At 42.1% G+C, this 15,785-nt stretch overlaps 1 protein-coding gene across 1 annotated transcript; it reads left to right on the plus strand.

The window, feature by feature from the left end:
• Nucleotides 1-178: 178 nt before the first annotated feature.
• Nucleotides 179-15,694, plus strand: LOC125707636 (kelch domain-containing protein 1). The gene is made up of 13 exons (XM_048974898.1): nt 179-430; nt 839-909; nt 2,097-2,214; nt 2,500-2,612; nt 7,418-7,502; nt 7,624-7,707; nt 7,885-7,965; nt 8,280-8,338; nt 10,051-10,160; nt 11,670-11,742; nt 12,608-12,692; nt 12,978-13,030; nt 15,265-15,694. The coding sequence occupies exons 1-13, from the start codon at nt 323-325 to the stop codon at nt 15,407-15,409; spliced, it is 1,185 nt and encodes a 394-aa protein (XP_048830855.1). The 5' UTR covers nt 179-322; the 3' UTR covers nt 15,410-15,694.
• Nucleotides 15,695-15,785: the final 91 nt, after the last annotated feature.

A 15,785-nucleotide genomic window follows, 5' to 3' on the forward strand; every position in this document is an offset into this window, starting at 1 on the left:
GAACCAAAATGGTAAACTTTATTTTTTTTGAAAGATCGGTTCTGAGAAAAGCAGAAAAAGACAATGAAACAAAAAATGCGTGTTTTACACGCCACCACTGAACGTCTCTGTTAAGCAGAAGCGTTAATATCGTAGCATGTTACGCCTGTGCAGGCATGTCGTATGATCTTCGTCGCTTGCCGTAAGAGGCCCTCCCCTCGCTGTTTTCAGCTGTCATACTGTAACATATTTATGTTTGTCATAGCCGAGCAGTTAGGCGCTGCACTGGCGCTGCGATGCGTCTCCTATTTACCCATAATCGCGTTCGGATCGGATTAGAGCCATGGATGTGACTTGCGAGCCGCACGGCGCCGAACTCGTGGCCCGGGAGCGGAGCGGCCACACGGCTCTGCTGGAAGGAGGCTTTCTGTATGTGTGGGGGGGTTACGTGGTAAGCGCAAGTCCTGTCAACAAAGCAAAACAAATGTAAACAACACCGACTCTTCGCTCTCTTCTGATTTTTTGCTGGACGTATGGTGGACGTGCAGTGTACCTGCGGGAATGTGAACCCGGTCATGAACGACCGTCATACTATTTGGATGTTAAAAGTCAACTCAGTCTATCGCTTTTATTCCCGATAAAGTTATATGTGTATGTACAGCTGCACACACACGTATATATACGATGATACTATTAGAACATACCACATATAGCATGTTTTAATAGTGCAATGATTAAGTTTAGATGTAATCAAAGTCCCTTGACCTATGTGTGTATGTATGAACGTACTGTGTGCATGGAGTGTCATATGCGTGTTGATAAATAATAAATATATGCAATTATCATTTGTCCCCTTTAGGCAGTTGGTGATGATGAAGTTTTCCTCCCCAGTGATGAGATCTGGCTATATGACACGCAGAGTGCTTTATGGTAATTGAAGACTTTTTGTACTTATCAGTTTCTTTCTAGATAATAAAATACACATGTGTATGTCAAACTGCAAATTTCAAAACAGGATGTATGTCCTTTAAAAATACTTTCAACAGTATTTTGTATTTAAGAACATCTTTGGATAGGAACTAAATACTGTTCATGTTAGTGAAATGTCTTGCTTTTTTGCTTTATCTGGCTTTGCTGAATGTGGTCATATGGACTCAATTATTTGATTTGTCTGGGAGTGGTGCATTTGACATGTTCAAAATAGACATATAAATATCTCATTGCTTACTACTCTGATAGGATTTTTAAGAATCAGAGTTCACCGAGGCAAAGGATGATGACTCAGCAGGAAGTTCTGGTGTCTCACATCACGAGGGTTTTCCGTAACTGTTGGTCTAGAGTTTGCATTTTCTCTACTCGTTCGCATGGATTTTCTCCATAAGTAACACAAGCACAGTTCAGATGAACCGGTGACTAAGTGAGTGTGTGTAAACATCCAGTGATCCCCGACCAAATAAGTGTTAATTAAAAATAGATGGACCCTTGGTTTCTTGAGCGGTGCGCTGGCCAAACAGAGGAGCACCCTAACCCTGAGAATTCCGTTCGGTGGGTTAGTTGGCGATGTCCTTTCAGTTTTATCACTTTGTACAGAGCTGTCGGTCGAACTGAGTGACTTTTGCTCTGCTTGAGGCAAATTTCCTCAAAAAAAACGCGGGTAGACATGGAAGCAGGTACCATCCATTCAAATCGAATCAAGTCTTGTGGGACTTCATTGTCACACCAACCATAGACAGTAACACAGCATATGGTCATGCAATATAACCTTCCCCAGGGTCACTGTTCTACATATATACATAAAATGCAGTGACGGATAACGATAAGAATATTAGTTAACATACAATGTGGATATAAACATTTATGTTTAGAATTTAGGCAATGATGGAAGCAGCAGATTTGTACGTAAATAGTATGAATGATTGAATAAATAAATATCAGTGATAAATTATGGATAAACGGCGATAAAACAATACTGTGTAATTCAGACCAGATCAGACCAGTGAAAGATGCATCACAGGCTCGCGATGTTGCTGTTATTTCACAGTGCAATGTGGGCTTCCGTCATGCGAATATTTCCTGCCGCTGCAGTGCACATGTGATACATGCCCTTGTTTTGTTAGGCAGACACACAGGATGGGGGGGGAGATTCCGCCGCCCATGTCAGGCACCTGTGGCAGCTCTCTCAATGGGCACATGTACATTTTTGGAGGCTGTGATGACCATGGCCACACCAATCAGGTGACTTGCAGACTTAGTTTTGGTATCGGGGAAAATATCCTGTTTGCACTTACAGCAGAAGTAGATTTAGCTTCCTTTTCGTTAAACATACAGCAGATGGCATCATGATTGAGGGTCTGGGCTTGTGGCCAGAAGGTTGTGGGATCAAATCCTGTAGCCCATTAATATATATACCTGACCCCTTTAATATTCAGATGAATTAGTGCGTAAAATTAAATGGTTGCTTTGTTGTTAGACAATATTTCCTCAGCTGAGATATGAGGCTTATATGACCTGTGTTTTCAGATTTACTGTGTCAACCTTCTGGATGGAAAATTCACGTGGAGGAAAGTAACGAACAGCAAAGGGCTGTCTCCCACACCGCGGGATAAGCTGTCCTGCTGGGTGCATGATGACAGGTAAACTGGGCGCTGCATTTGCACAGGATAAGGCGATATACTGGTAGAGTTTCATTTCAGCTTCAATATTTCAGAACACGATTTCTCTAGCTATAAGTACAAATTAATGTTGATAATAAATTGTATAGTTACATCATTTGATTTCATTAGAGTTCATGCAGTACAGAATTTGCTCTTTTTCCATTTCCAAAAAGAAAACGCTCATCTTTTCTTGCATCAGCTCTTTAAAAATGAACGTCTTGGAAAGACAGTGATTTACTCAACTTGTCTCTGGTTGTTTTTTCATGTATCCCTTGTATCAGGGTTTCTCAACCATTGGACCGGAGGCCATAGGAAGGCCTCCAGTGGGCCGCTAATCTCGATTAGAGAAATGCAGTTTGGTTCACAATGGGCCGCTCTAGACACCCAATCGCCAGCTGGAAAAACTGAAAATTTACTCAGAAATACACCCCTGTGGTCTACAGCCGGGCCTTGTGGCTGGAAAGGTTGTGAATCCTTGCCTCTCCGTTGTCGACTCTAATATAATATGGAGGGCTGTCCAGGATGCTAGATGGTCGCACATGAGGTAGAACTGTATTATAATGGTATAAAAATTTCCTTTTGCCACAGTCTGTATCACTAATCCTACCAATATAAGATCTCCAGGTGACTCTGGCATCCGAATTTATGAGGCTACTTAGACCTGACCGTAAATGACGTGATCGACCACTTTAATGACTTGGGAACTTGTACACAAAACAAAGTAGCCATAAAAGATAGCATTTCCGTTATATAAATGTGTGTTTTCTGGTATAGTAATAGTCATTTGAAAGATGCAGACACACTGGTGTGCATTTCTGTTTGTGGAGAGCATTGAAATGGAGTCAGAATGCACCCTATTGAATCAGCCAAAACCTTTTAGCTTGGTAAATAAATCATTTGGTTACCCCAGACACCATGGCTGGAGGGGCAGCGTGCAGTTATGCCTAACAGCCTGCCTGCTGTAACTGTACCTCTGCTGCCACTTTCTAAAATGGTGATATGATGTCCCAAATTGCACTGGTTGATTCCAGCATCTACCTTTATGATTTCATAAAATGAAACTCACGACATGCTCATTCAAGTGTCATCGTCTCAGCTTCGTCGCTGTGCTGCTACTTCAGTTGTACGTCCATATAGACTGATTTTTTTTCCTGATTAAAATTGCTGCAATAAACAACAGTTCTAAAGAAAAAAATTATATAAAGAAATATAAAATATAAAAGCATAAAATGGCAGACAGCCACAATGCCCAGGGGCCAGTAATTTTGTTTTAATATTTATTTATTTCAGAACTACTTGGAAATATATTGTGACAGCTGAAATAAATCTGGCTGCCAAGGGGAATTAATTCAGTATGATGTTTAAGACTAGAATACTGCTGAATTATGTGTGGACCATTGCAGTCCCACATTAGTTTGCCCGTTCTCACTATCAAATATGTTCTGCTTCTATGATATAATTATCATGCAAATTAATATAAAAAGCACATGTATCCATATTTAGTATGTAATTGCTTCAGTTATTTCAAAGAAGTGGAGGTAATTTATGGTATAGTCAGAATTTTATAACGGCGATGATGATCTCTGTGCTATAACGAGGCCCTCAAGGCCTGAACTGCATTACTGCAGTGTTCTGGATTATAAATAATCTCTGCTTCTTACAGTAGCATCTAAAATTTAACTCCCTGCCTTCCTTAGTCATAACTAACTAAACAATGACAATTACCTAAGTGTTCTAATAGTCATTTCAGTCTTTCTTCTTTATGTATACCGGTATATTGCCAGTGTGTGCTGCTGCTGTTGCCTCACAGCAAATGGAATTATGCATTGCTTAATATCCGAAATGGGATATCACCATGCCCCCCCCATCCTCGGTGCTCTGCCAGTCAAAATGTGCAGTCTACGGTTTCGGTCCCCACCGTGCACAATTAGCCACGTGTAGTGAGGAGGTGCAGGAAAAATATGTCCCGTTTTATCAGATTGGGCTGGCGGTTGGGTGTGGCGCCCTTTGCCTGACAGCTGCTCTTACCGCTGGCTCAGTGCCTAGACGTTTGCAGGTGAACCTCAGAATAACGGTGCTCCTCTGCATGCGTGCTCGCGGTCGACGGAGCCCTCAGCCTGTAGAGTGAAGAGGAGCTGGGGAGCTGTGCGCTATTACTCACCACTCCTGAGCTACCGTGGAGGCTGTGCATCGAGATTCCAGATCATTTCGATTTTTACATCGAATTACCCCCCGTTGAAACCAACATCATCGCTTGCAATCCTCAGAAATCGCCTTGGTTGTCTGGTTTGGCTATTTGGGTGTATCAGTTTTCTATGTGCAAAATTTCTGCCTGTTTACATTAATTATTGATGTATTTGGGCTCTGAGTGTCTCTCGGGACCAAAGCAGTAAAGAGACCATGCATCTCCACAACTAGCACACTGCACCAAGTTTGTCCAACCCTCTGTGTTTGGAATGATATGTTCTCTCTGTCATTAGGGAGGGATTTTTTTTTACCTACATTCTTACCTACATACCTAAAAAATACACTCTCATGAGGGAGGAATGTGGTGGACTGTGGGAATGCAGAGAATGCGAACAAGCCACTATCAAAGTGAGGCATTTCAGTAAACCATAGATACTACATGTGTTAATTGTAGTTACTTGCGGCATCCAAGTTAATTAAGCAAATAGCATCCCATCATGCATTAAGCCATGTCAATGTTGTCTATGATTTTGGCTAAAAGAGGAGGAGATTGCTGACCTGGACTTCAGTGACACTGCATTTGCTGATAATTCCTGAGAAACAGTGACTAAGGTAATTGTAGCAAAGGACTTGGAATTGATTATCCTTAAACGGTCTAAAGGCCCTTTCATCATGTGGAATGTGTCAGAATCTTAACGAGACTGACACAATGGTGGAGTCCTGGTACAAAAAAAACCGTATTACACCTAAAGCACAAACAAAGTGGCACACAGAAAGTGCTTTCCTGAGCAGTGGAACGAAGTCATATGGTAGAGGAGTCATCCAACCAATGTTCGACAGCCAGAAAGGTACATGTGTGACACAAGCCAAGGAAAACCTATAGAATCGAGTGCTCATGTGCCATGGTGAAGGTTTCGGACAGCTCTGCTGTGGATGAACATTCCTGGAATTACTGTGGTCCACTCAACCCCTTAAGGCTGATTTATGCTTCTGCTTTGATTTGACGCTGTAAGTACAGTGTAGCCGTGGACCCTACGACGTAGCCGTCACCGAGCCTAACATGCAGCTCCCCAGAAATGTAGCTATGCGTCATGGGGATACAGACTACAAGAACTGTGATTGGTCCGCTTGGCAACATTCACTTTTTTATGTGAGAGAAGAAAGCGTACATCCTAGGTGTACATATATATCGCTGATTGAAACTGAAGCGGCATCACATCCATTAAATTTATTTGTACATTACAAGACTTTAGAAGGGAAAATGCATAAAAAGTTACTTTGTATCAGCTCAGCATTTTCCCAAATTTGTCTACTGGATGTTTGGAGCAACAGACATATAACTAGGACTTGATAAATGGATACTTTGTTAAATGTTTTTTTTTTTTTCTATTTTGGTTGCGAGATTCAACAATCATGCAGGGTGGGAAGACAATAAATGCGGCATCCAAAACTATGCTGTCATATGTATCACCTAGCATTGTAATTGCTGAGCGACAGACACACCAACGCACAAGTATAAATGCTTGCGATGGCATTGGCCACTTGTGTTGGTCATGGCGTAGGCTCAACGCAGTCTAATTCAGCCTTTATTGGGAGAAGCAAAATAATATAACGACGCAGCATGCAAGTGAGTATGACGGTTATGCCCAGCCACCATATCTCAATCCAACTTTCAACCGAGGCAGTCTTCTGCCACCACTGACAACGGAACATCAGACTAAGGAATTTTCCATGCGAGGATGGCATCACATCCTATAGGAGAATTGCAGACAGCTGGAGAATCTAAGTGAAGGCATTCTGATGCTGTACTAGGTCCTCATTTAAATCAGTGCATATTATGGTTCTGATGGTACCTGTATCCAAAATTCCAGTTCATCGTGGAACACACACGCTTACAGAGATACCAGTACATAGTATCCACATGTATGAACAGTGGTGCAGGCAGGAATTTTCCACAGGGGGCGCGTACTGTGCATATCCAGCCTTGCTCCTCCTAGTTCCCAGTGCACCCAACCTATTTTTGAATTTCTTAGAAACTGGTTTTTAACAATGAACTATATATATTTTAAATAACTGAAGACATTTTCGCTAATTCGTTGTGCTTGCAGTGATTTTATTTTTAATTGCTGAAAACCGAACTTCAGAATGATGTTGAAATTGAAAATACAGTGAACTGATGGTCTGTTTGCAGTGCAGTTTTTAATTCCTTACAGTACGTGGGAGCAATTAGTTGCCATCGGTGTGCGCAAAACATCAACGATCTGTTACTAACTGTTTCAAGATGTATAAATAAGTAGGCTCCTAATCATGAAAGCAGGATGCATTTTAACAATTTTAATGGGATTTCATGATGATGGGGAACACAGGTCTTAAATGCAAATATTTCTGAATTTCACATAAGAAAAATGTACATTTTCATGATGGGGGTGTGTACACACATTACGCACCATGTATGGGGTACGCCACTGTGTAGCAGAAATGTTTTGCTTTTCTGTCATAGCCCCCATCCGTGCCCCCTACCCTCGTGATGCCTGTTTTCACAATAGGGACATTTTATCTCTGACACGCTCTTGTGTTATCCTGTTGTTGTACTGCAGGCTCATCTACTTCGGTGGATACGGCCACAAGCGACTTGGAGAGATCAATAATTCCACGAACTTCATTGTGGACGAGGCATCCTGGGTAAAAATCGCCCCTTTCTAAATTTCTGTTTTTTTTCTTGAGTTTGTTTTGCATTTAGTCGCTCCTGTGCATCCAGAAGTGAACTGCGAATAAGAAATAGATTAATAAATTAACGTTTCAGGTAGAGGAAGTGTTTTGGGGTTGGAATAACGAAGTCCATGTTTTTGACTCGAGGACAAACAATTGGAGCGAACCTCCCACTCAGGTATTGCAAAAAACTCACATGGTTTTACAAATAAATAAATAAATAAATAAAACCGAGCTCTAACAATGACATCATCATGACATCATGAAGCATAGCTGGGGAATGTTACTGGCTTTTTGCCAGAGGGTAATGCATCTGCAGCTGAAAAACAGCATTTTCTGTTCCACGTGTTGGCAGGGTATTCTACCCGCTCCGAGGGCTGCCCATGCGAGCGCCACTCTGGGTAACAAAGGCTACATATGCGGCGGCAGAGTGGTGGTGAGTCCCACAGACAGCCCTCCTTCACATTCCAGCCGAGAGAAGAAAAGTTCACCTAATGTTACAGCGGAGCGTCACATGCCAAAGCCTCTGGAATTAGGCCTCTTCTGTTCGCTGTTAATGAGGCATGACAGTGCTCCGTGCAGGCGGCAGATGAGTGTCTGTGCTATGAGTACCTTCGAAATAACAGCAAAGGCAACTCCTTTGATAGTGCAGAGTTAAGAATCCAGAGTTAAGAATCCAGAGTTAAGAATCCAGAGTTAAGAGTGTAGAGTCTTTCTCACAAGGACTTGATGTCTCTGCTGTGATTTCAGGAGACCAGGAGATGCGATATCCATTGCCTGGATCTTGAGTCTTGGACATGGACAGAAGTGTAAGAAGTGGTTTCTGGGTGGCAAACTGCATGGCTGTTAGTCACTGGTCACCCGCCCTCCACGTAATTTAGGTTCCTGTCGTACATTACATTCCAGCCATTCCACTAAAAGCTGCATTCCATTGCAGTAGTTAAATGGGAATTTCTGACAAAACAATTTAAAATCTCTTCAGAACAATACTTCTTTGTTTCACGTTATGTGATATCGTCCTATAAATCTGTAATGAACACTAGTTAGTTGTGTCATTGCAGTACAGTACAGTTATTGTCATCAGTTGGGTAGACAGGGCAACAGTGGCCAAAAAAATAATTACTAATTGTTCACTGTATCAGTGCTATAAATAGACATAATTACACCGATCGGCCTCAACGTTAAAACCACTGACAGGCGAAATGAATAACATTAATTATCTTGTCACAATGGCACCTATCGAGGTGCTTTTTTATATAGGGCAAGTGAACAGGCAGCTCTTGAAGCTGATGTGTAGGAAGCAGGAAAAATGGGCAAGTGTAAGGATCTAAGTGACCTTGACAAGGGCCAGATTGTGATGGCTAGACGACTGGGTCTGAGCATCTCCAAAACAGCACTTCTTGTGGGGGGTTCCCAGTATGTAGTCGTCAGTACCTACCAATAGTGGTCCAAGGAAAGCCTACTGGTGAACCGACGACGAGGTCATGGGTGCCCAAGGCTCACTGAAGTGCATGGGGAGCAAAGTCTAGTCTGTCTGGTCCCGAAAGCTACTGTAGCACAAACTGCTGAAAAAGTTAATGCTGGCTACGATAGAAAGGTGTCAGAACAGACAGTGCAGCTGGCTGCGTATGGAACTGCATAGCTGCAGACCGGTCAGAGTACCCATGCTGACCCCTGCCCATTGTGGAAGGCATCTACAATGGATATGTGAGTGTCAGAACTGGATGATGGAGCTATGGAAGAATGTGGCCTGGTCTGATGAGTCATGTTTTCAGTTACATTAAGTGGACGGCTGAGTGTGTGTGTGCATGGTTTTCTAGGGAGAGAGGTGGCACCAGGAGGAACTATGGGAAGAAGGCAAGCTGACGGAGGCAGTGTGATGCTCTGGGTGATGTTCTGCTGGGAAAGCTTTGGTTTTGGCATTCATGTGGATGTTACTTTGACACATACCACCTACCTAAACATTACTGCAGACCAAGTACACCCATGGCAATGGTATCCGCTGATGGCAACGGCCTCCTTCAGCAGGATAATGCGCCCTGCCACACTGTGAAAATTCTTCAGGAGTGGTTTGAGGAACATGAAAAAGAGTTCAAAGTGTTGACCTGTCCCTCAAACTCGCCAGATCTCAGTCCGATCAAGCATCTATGGACTGTGTTGGACACACAAGTCTGATCCCTGGAGGCCTCACCTCAAAACTTACAGGACTTACAGGATCTGCTGCTAATGCCTTTCTGTCAGATACCACAGGACACCTTCAGAGGTCTTGTGGAGTCCATGCCTCAAGGAGAGCTCTTTTGGTGACATGAGGGTGACTTACACAACATTAGGCAGGTGTTTTTAATGTTGTGGCTGATCGGTGTATGTACTTTTCAACTCAAAATGAACAACATGACAGATAAGTAACTTGGGCCATATGGAGTTCACCAGACAGCCAGTCGCACTACTGTAAAATGCAGCATGCAGAATCTGTTGGTTTTCATCATAAAGTGACATGTTTTCCTGTGCTGGGGCGTGACAGTATACCTACGTCTACAATTCCCATCGGACGTTCATGGCACACTCTGACCGCCGTGTCCAACAACACCTTGTTCCTCTTCGGTGGGCTAAGCGTCAAATGTGAGCCACTCAGTAAGTCACCTCCTCCCTCCTCGTCACTGCTTTAGAACCTTCAGAAGCAGCTGTTTGTGAACAGCATTTGTTATTTTTTTCTGAAAAAGCAAATCACACAGGACAGCGAACAAAGCGCAGTCACTACAAATGTTACCCGGCAGGACAGTAATGCTGAGAAAAATCACATGCTGCCGTCTATGACTGATTTCGCCACACATTCAATAGTTCTGTTTCAAAAACATAAAAATACGTGTTTAAATTTGGGATAGCCAGGTAGCTGTGTTGATCCTTGCGCAATTTTCTCCCCAAAGAAATTGTGGTATGAGGGAATTCATTTCGGCTATAAATTTAGCTGGTGGAGCTATGGGGATCGTAAAAAACTGAAAATTATTGCGGGGTAAAATATTCATCTTGACAACCGAAACCTTGCTTTGTGAAGAAACGTATAGAGCCTCATCTCTTGAGACCATCTATAATTTTCTTCTTCATGCCAGAAAAGTCTTCTGTGAAGGCTTGGGAAAACCTTTATGCCAGTGAACGCATAAGATGTGGTAATACTTGAGCCAATAGGTGAATATTTTTAGCAGCCATATTCAGTGGAAGAAGAACGAATTTGGTAGCAAGCCCTCACAGTCCTCTTTACTTGAGTAGCTCTACTCCTACGTTCTTGCCATGTTGTAGTAATATAAAGCTCTTGCTCCACCGCTAACTTGTAACTGCTGCTGGTCAAGCTTAGCCTAGCAGAACTTGTACATAAGCTGGCTCCTTGACATACTGTCTGCCTTGCTTGTATGTAGCTTTCCACAATAAGCATCTGCCAACTAAATGTCATTCAGTGTAAAAAGTGACAGGATGTGATATAATGACAGCTGGATGTTAGAAAGCAACAGAAGGCAATCATCTGCGTATAATGACAGATATCGCATCGACCTGTCTATCACTATGGGAGATTCTATCCTGCTGTCCCTAATGGCCGGCGGCAGTGCTTCTAAATACGAAGCAAAAAGGGCAGACTGACAAGGACAGCCTTGTCTTGTCTCTCTGCATAGAGGAAAGGCCACTGACTGATTGTAACACTGGAGTGATCATATAAAGATTTTACCAAAGAGGTGGAATTAGTCTCAAATTTAAATCTCTCTGGGACCAACCATAGATAACTGTACACTGTTGAACACCGACAGCACAGCCATTTGGTCAGGTGTCAGGTCTCAATAATGTGTGAGAGCCTGCTGACATTATCCAAAGCCGCCTTCAGTTTTATGAATCCCGTCTGATCAGAGGAGTAGTTTCTCCATAAATTGCTGCATACGACTGGCCAGTACCTTGGCACAAAGCTTGACATCTGCACAGATGAATGATGTTGGCTTCTAACATTCAACATTCAAGTGAACCATTGCCTCTTTTCCGTAAAGCATTCATAAGTGAAACGAAGAATTTTTAACACTTCAGTAATGTGAGGTGGTGTTGGCTGGCAGATAAGATAGGGTCTGAAATAAAGTACCGTGAAGTAAAGTACAATGTCTCAAGGTGATGGATGGACCTTCAACATCCAGACCAAAGAGTGGAAGAAGCTGGAACACAAGCACAAGAACAAACCAAGGTACCATTCACTGTCAAAGCCTTAGTCTGCCATGTGACAGATAGAGCTGTGAGCGTGCCCGGCTAACAATTCATCATTCTAGAAACATTTACTGAATGTTACGATTAAGGTATGGGATCGTTCAAAGTGTCCAGTTCACCTGATGTTTCGAGAATGTCACCGCTCTACTACAACGAGTACTACAACTAAGACTAATAACAGTATAGTAGAGCAGTACTATTCTAATATTATACTACACTATACTAATAATGGCATGGTAGAGCAGCGAGTGGCACTGCCACTTTACAGCTCTATGGTCATGGCTTCAAGTCTGGATGGTGTGTTCACAGTAAACACATTACCCTTTTATAAAATATTAGTTATATTATAAAATATCTTTCAACATTCATCATGTGTAAAGGATGTTCTTGTGCTAATATTGACAAAACCTTTGTTGATAGGTAAAACGTGGAAGTAACGTTCCATTAACGTTACAGTAGGAACCTTCTCCACCAACTTTGAGAAGAACTTTAAATAACGTTAGCTAAAGTTCTGGGGATGTTTCCAATTAGTTTGGAAGATGGTAGATCTCATTGCTGTGGTCTTTAGGCTCGAAAAGAAACCATTCCCAAGGAAAGCAAAGTTTATTTAATAACAAGACAAATATAAGTGCCAGAAATTGTCCTAGAATAAAGTAAATTATGTCTCAGACTTCATTTGTCAGTTTGCCCGAAGTGTGGCTTAAAATTCCCTTAAGAGAAGAACTTTCCTTTAGAGATTGCAAAGTGATGTTTATATATAAATTACGCCTTAATGCAGAGCTCTGCCACACTTGCATACTGTGTTACTTGCTTTTGACATCTTCCTACCCACCGTCTACCTTCAGGTTGTGGCACACAGCATGTCTGGGGAAGGACTCTGACGTCATTGTGTTTGGAGGGAGTCAAGACTACATCCTGTTAGTGGACAAAGTAGGTGCCATGAGAAGCACAGGAGGACATTGATTATCTGATGATGCTGTCAAAATCTCAGTGCTAAAGATGCCACTTGGTTTAATAGTTTTAAATGTGATACAGATCACGCATATATTCTCTTTGGGGTTAAAACATGCGGCATTGCCTTTTGTCTGCTTATCCAGCTCTATAATAGACTGTAGATATGAGAAAGTACTCAGTTGTTAAGCATTTATGCCATAATCTGTGGTCTCAGGAGGCGAATCTCAGTATCACAGACTGACCATATCTGTTTTTCCTTAGGGCCACTGCAATGATGCACTTGTTTTCCAAACACAGCCATACTCCCTGCAGAGGTAAAATACTCCCAGTCAAATCACTGCCGTTAAATATACAGTCATCCTGTCTCACTTGTGAGGGTTAGGGACAAAGATCCCCAGGAATGTGAAAATGTGCAAATAATACTTGTTCACACCTAACTCAAAACAGCCTGTTAGCCTGAATAATAACATTAAAATTCTGTTTATTACTAATATCTAAACAAAAAGTACTATATTGTACACTTTTCATGTCAAATTATTCTGTAATTTCCAACTTAGTTCTTTTTATGTAATATACAAATCATCTAAATTATGGCCCTGTATGAACAAAGGTACTACTACTACATTTTAGACCCGTTATTAAAAAAGGAAAATTAACAGCACTGAAAAGTTTAGAAGTTACTACGAGGAAGGTGAGATTCCAGAGCCACTCAAAGACCTAACACATGAGACAGTATGCACTTCCACTAACAAATTCACATAACACTAATATTTCTATATGATTTTGTGATCAAAGTCATTTTCAGTATTGTTTTTGCACGTCGTTTGCAAGCTCCAAAAACATTCTCATTTAACTATTCACATCCAACTGGGAATAACCAGTTGCTGACGACACAGTAGTGCTCGGCCTCATCTCCAACAATGATGAGTCGGCCTACTTGAAGGAAGTGGAGAACCTGGGAAGGTGGAACCAGCATAACAGCCTCCAACTGAACGTCAGCAAAACAAAGTAGCTGACTGTGGACTACAGTAGGCAGTGGGGCTCTCACACACCTCTCCACATTAATGGTCCTACAGTGGAGAGGGTGAGCACCTTCAAATACCTCGGCGTCCACCTACAGGAGGACCTCACATGGTCCACACACAGACGTACACTGGTCAGGAAGGCGAGGCAGCGCCTCTACCATCTGAGGCAGTTGAGGAGGTTTAAGGTCTCTCCTGCTGTCCTTAAGGCCTTCTGCTCGGCTGCCGTAGAGTGCATACTGACGGTGACCATCATATAGTAGTTTGGGAACTGCTCTGCCCAGGACTGGAAAGCCCTACGGAGGGTGGTTGGAGCAGCTGAGCGCTGCACCAGATCTGCCTTGTCCTCTCTACAAGACATCTACAACAGTCGCTGTAGGACCAGTGCAACCAAGGATCCATCCCACCCCAATAACTCTGTTTTTCCTGCTGAATTCAGCCAAATGATTCCGCAGCCTTATGACCAGAACAGAAAGATCAAGAAGGAGCTTTTTTCTCCAGTTCACAAGGCCCCTAAACCAGAACAATACTCAATGCCTCTAGGCCTTCCGTCTTATTATTTTTCCTAATTTTTTCTATCTTTTGTTGATCTTGCACAGCTGCTCAGAGTGACCAGGGTTGCATTTCACTACACGTTGTATGTGTACAACTGTGTATGTGACGAATAAACCTCTTGAATCTTGAATCAAAACCTCAAATGCCATATTCACAAATCTGCAGGGGTGACTGAGAGCTAATGACTGGCCCTAATATAATGGCCATTAAAAGCTTTGATTATGAATTGTGGCCTTTGGATAGTCTGTTTCTGCTGAAAGAGATTAGCAGGGCCAGTCTATCCTATCATCCTGCTGCTATTTCAGGTCACCCAGCAAACTCTGCAATTGTTTGGTTGCCAAGGGCAACAGTGCAAGACACAGCTTAAAAACTTTATCCACCACTTTTGCCGTTTATAATTACAATAGCAGGAAGCATAGATGGCTTCCTACTTGAATGATCTTTAACTGCACACTGATATGTGGAACACTACATAGGGATACTGTAGTGTTATAAGGGGTTACATTCTGTATTATAGCCAGTAACAGCAATGCATAGTGGAATTACATTATTGTATAACCCAGAGGTCTTGGGATCCAGGCAGCAGGTGAAATCTTGGTGCAAAGCTGTGTAAGCTGTGTACTTATTTCTCTACCACCCTCCAACAGCAGCGAGTTCCAGCAGAAAAGGGACACAATGTCTGAAAGGACGTCCCCTGTATCACTGCATCGTAGTCGATTTTGAAAAGGCACAACTCTCAAACTTCTGCTCTAAAGATTTATTTTAGCTGTTTACTGGCAGTTCACATTCCGTGGATACACGGTTTTGGCAAATAGGAAGGATGTGATATGCAGCTCTAGTGGGTATTGGACGTCTTGTGCATATATGTTAGTATATCGCCATGTTCTAGACAGTGCAGTCTGACATACTGGGAAATTCCTGGGGTGTGCCGAGGTTATGAATAGCTGATAATATCTGTGTGTCTCTCACAGACTTTGCGAAGACTGCATTGGCAGGAACGCGAGGATGCTACAGACCCAACTGTCACTGTTACCTTCAAAGCTAATTCAGATCATCCAGAAGAGGATCTCCTTTTTCAGAACTGCTAAAAGAAAGTCAGGAAAAGCTACAGGCTAGGTAATGGTTACACAACAGCGGATGTCTATAAGGATCCATATACTGGTGTTTTATATACTTTACTAAAATGCACCTTATTGACTTCATCATAATTTAAGTAACTTGCAGAGTTTAATGAACAAGTTATGTATACAATATATGCAATGTAATGATTGCATATTTTTCACTTTTAAAATTACAGCCCCAATGTTTAGATTTGCAGCTTGTATAAATTATACTTTGTATGGTTATACATTGTTAAACGTGTTTTCAACAAATAAAGATGCCTCTCAACAAAGCTACAAAGGCTGGGCAATAAAATATTTTTAATTCACTATGCTTCTATAAATAGCAAAAATAAATTATTTTTCAACTTCCTGTGGAAAGCATAGTCGAC

The sequence above is a fragment of the Brienomyrus brachyistius genome, chromosome 14 (assembly GCF_023856365.1).
Source record: "Brienomyrus brachyistius isolate T26 chromosome 14, BBRACH_0.4, whole genome shotgun sequence".
NCBI classification, from domain to species: Eukaryota; Metazoa; Chordata; class Actinopteri; order Osteoglossiformes; family Mormyridae; genus Brienomyrus; species Brienomyrus brachyistius.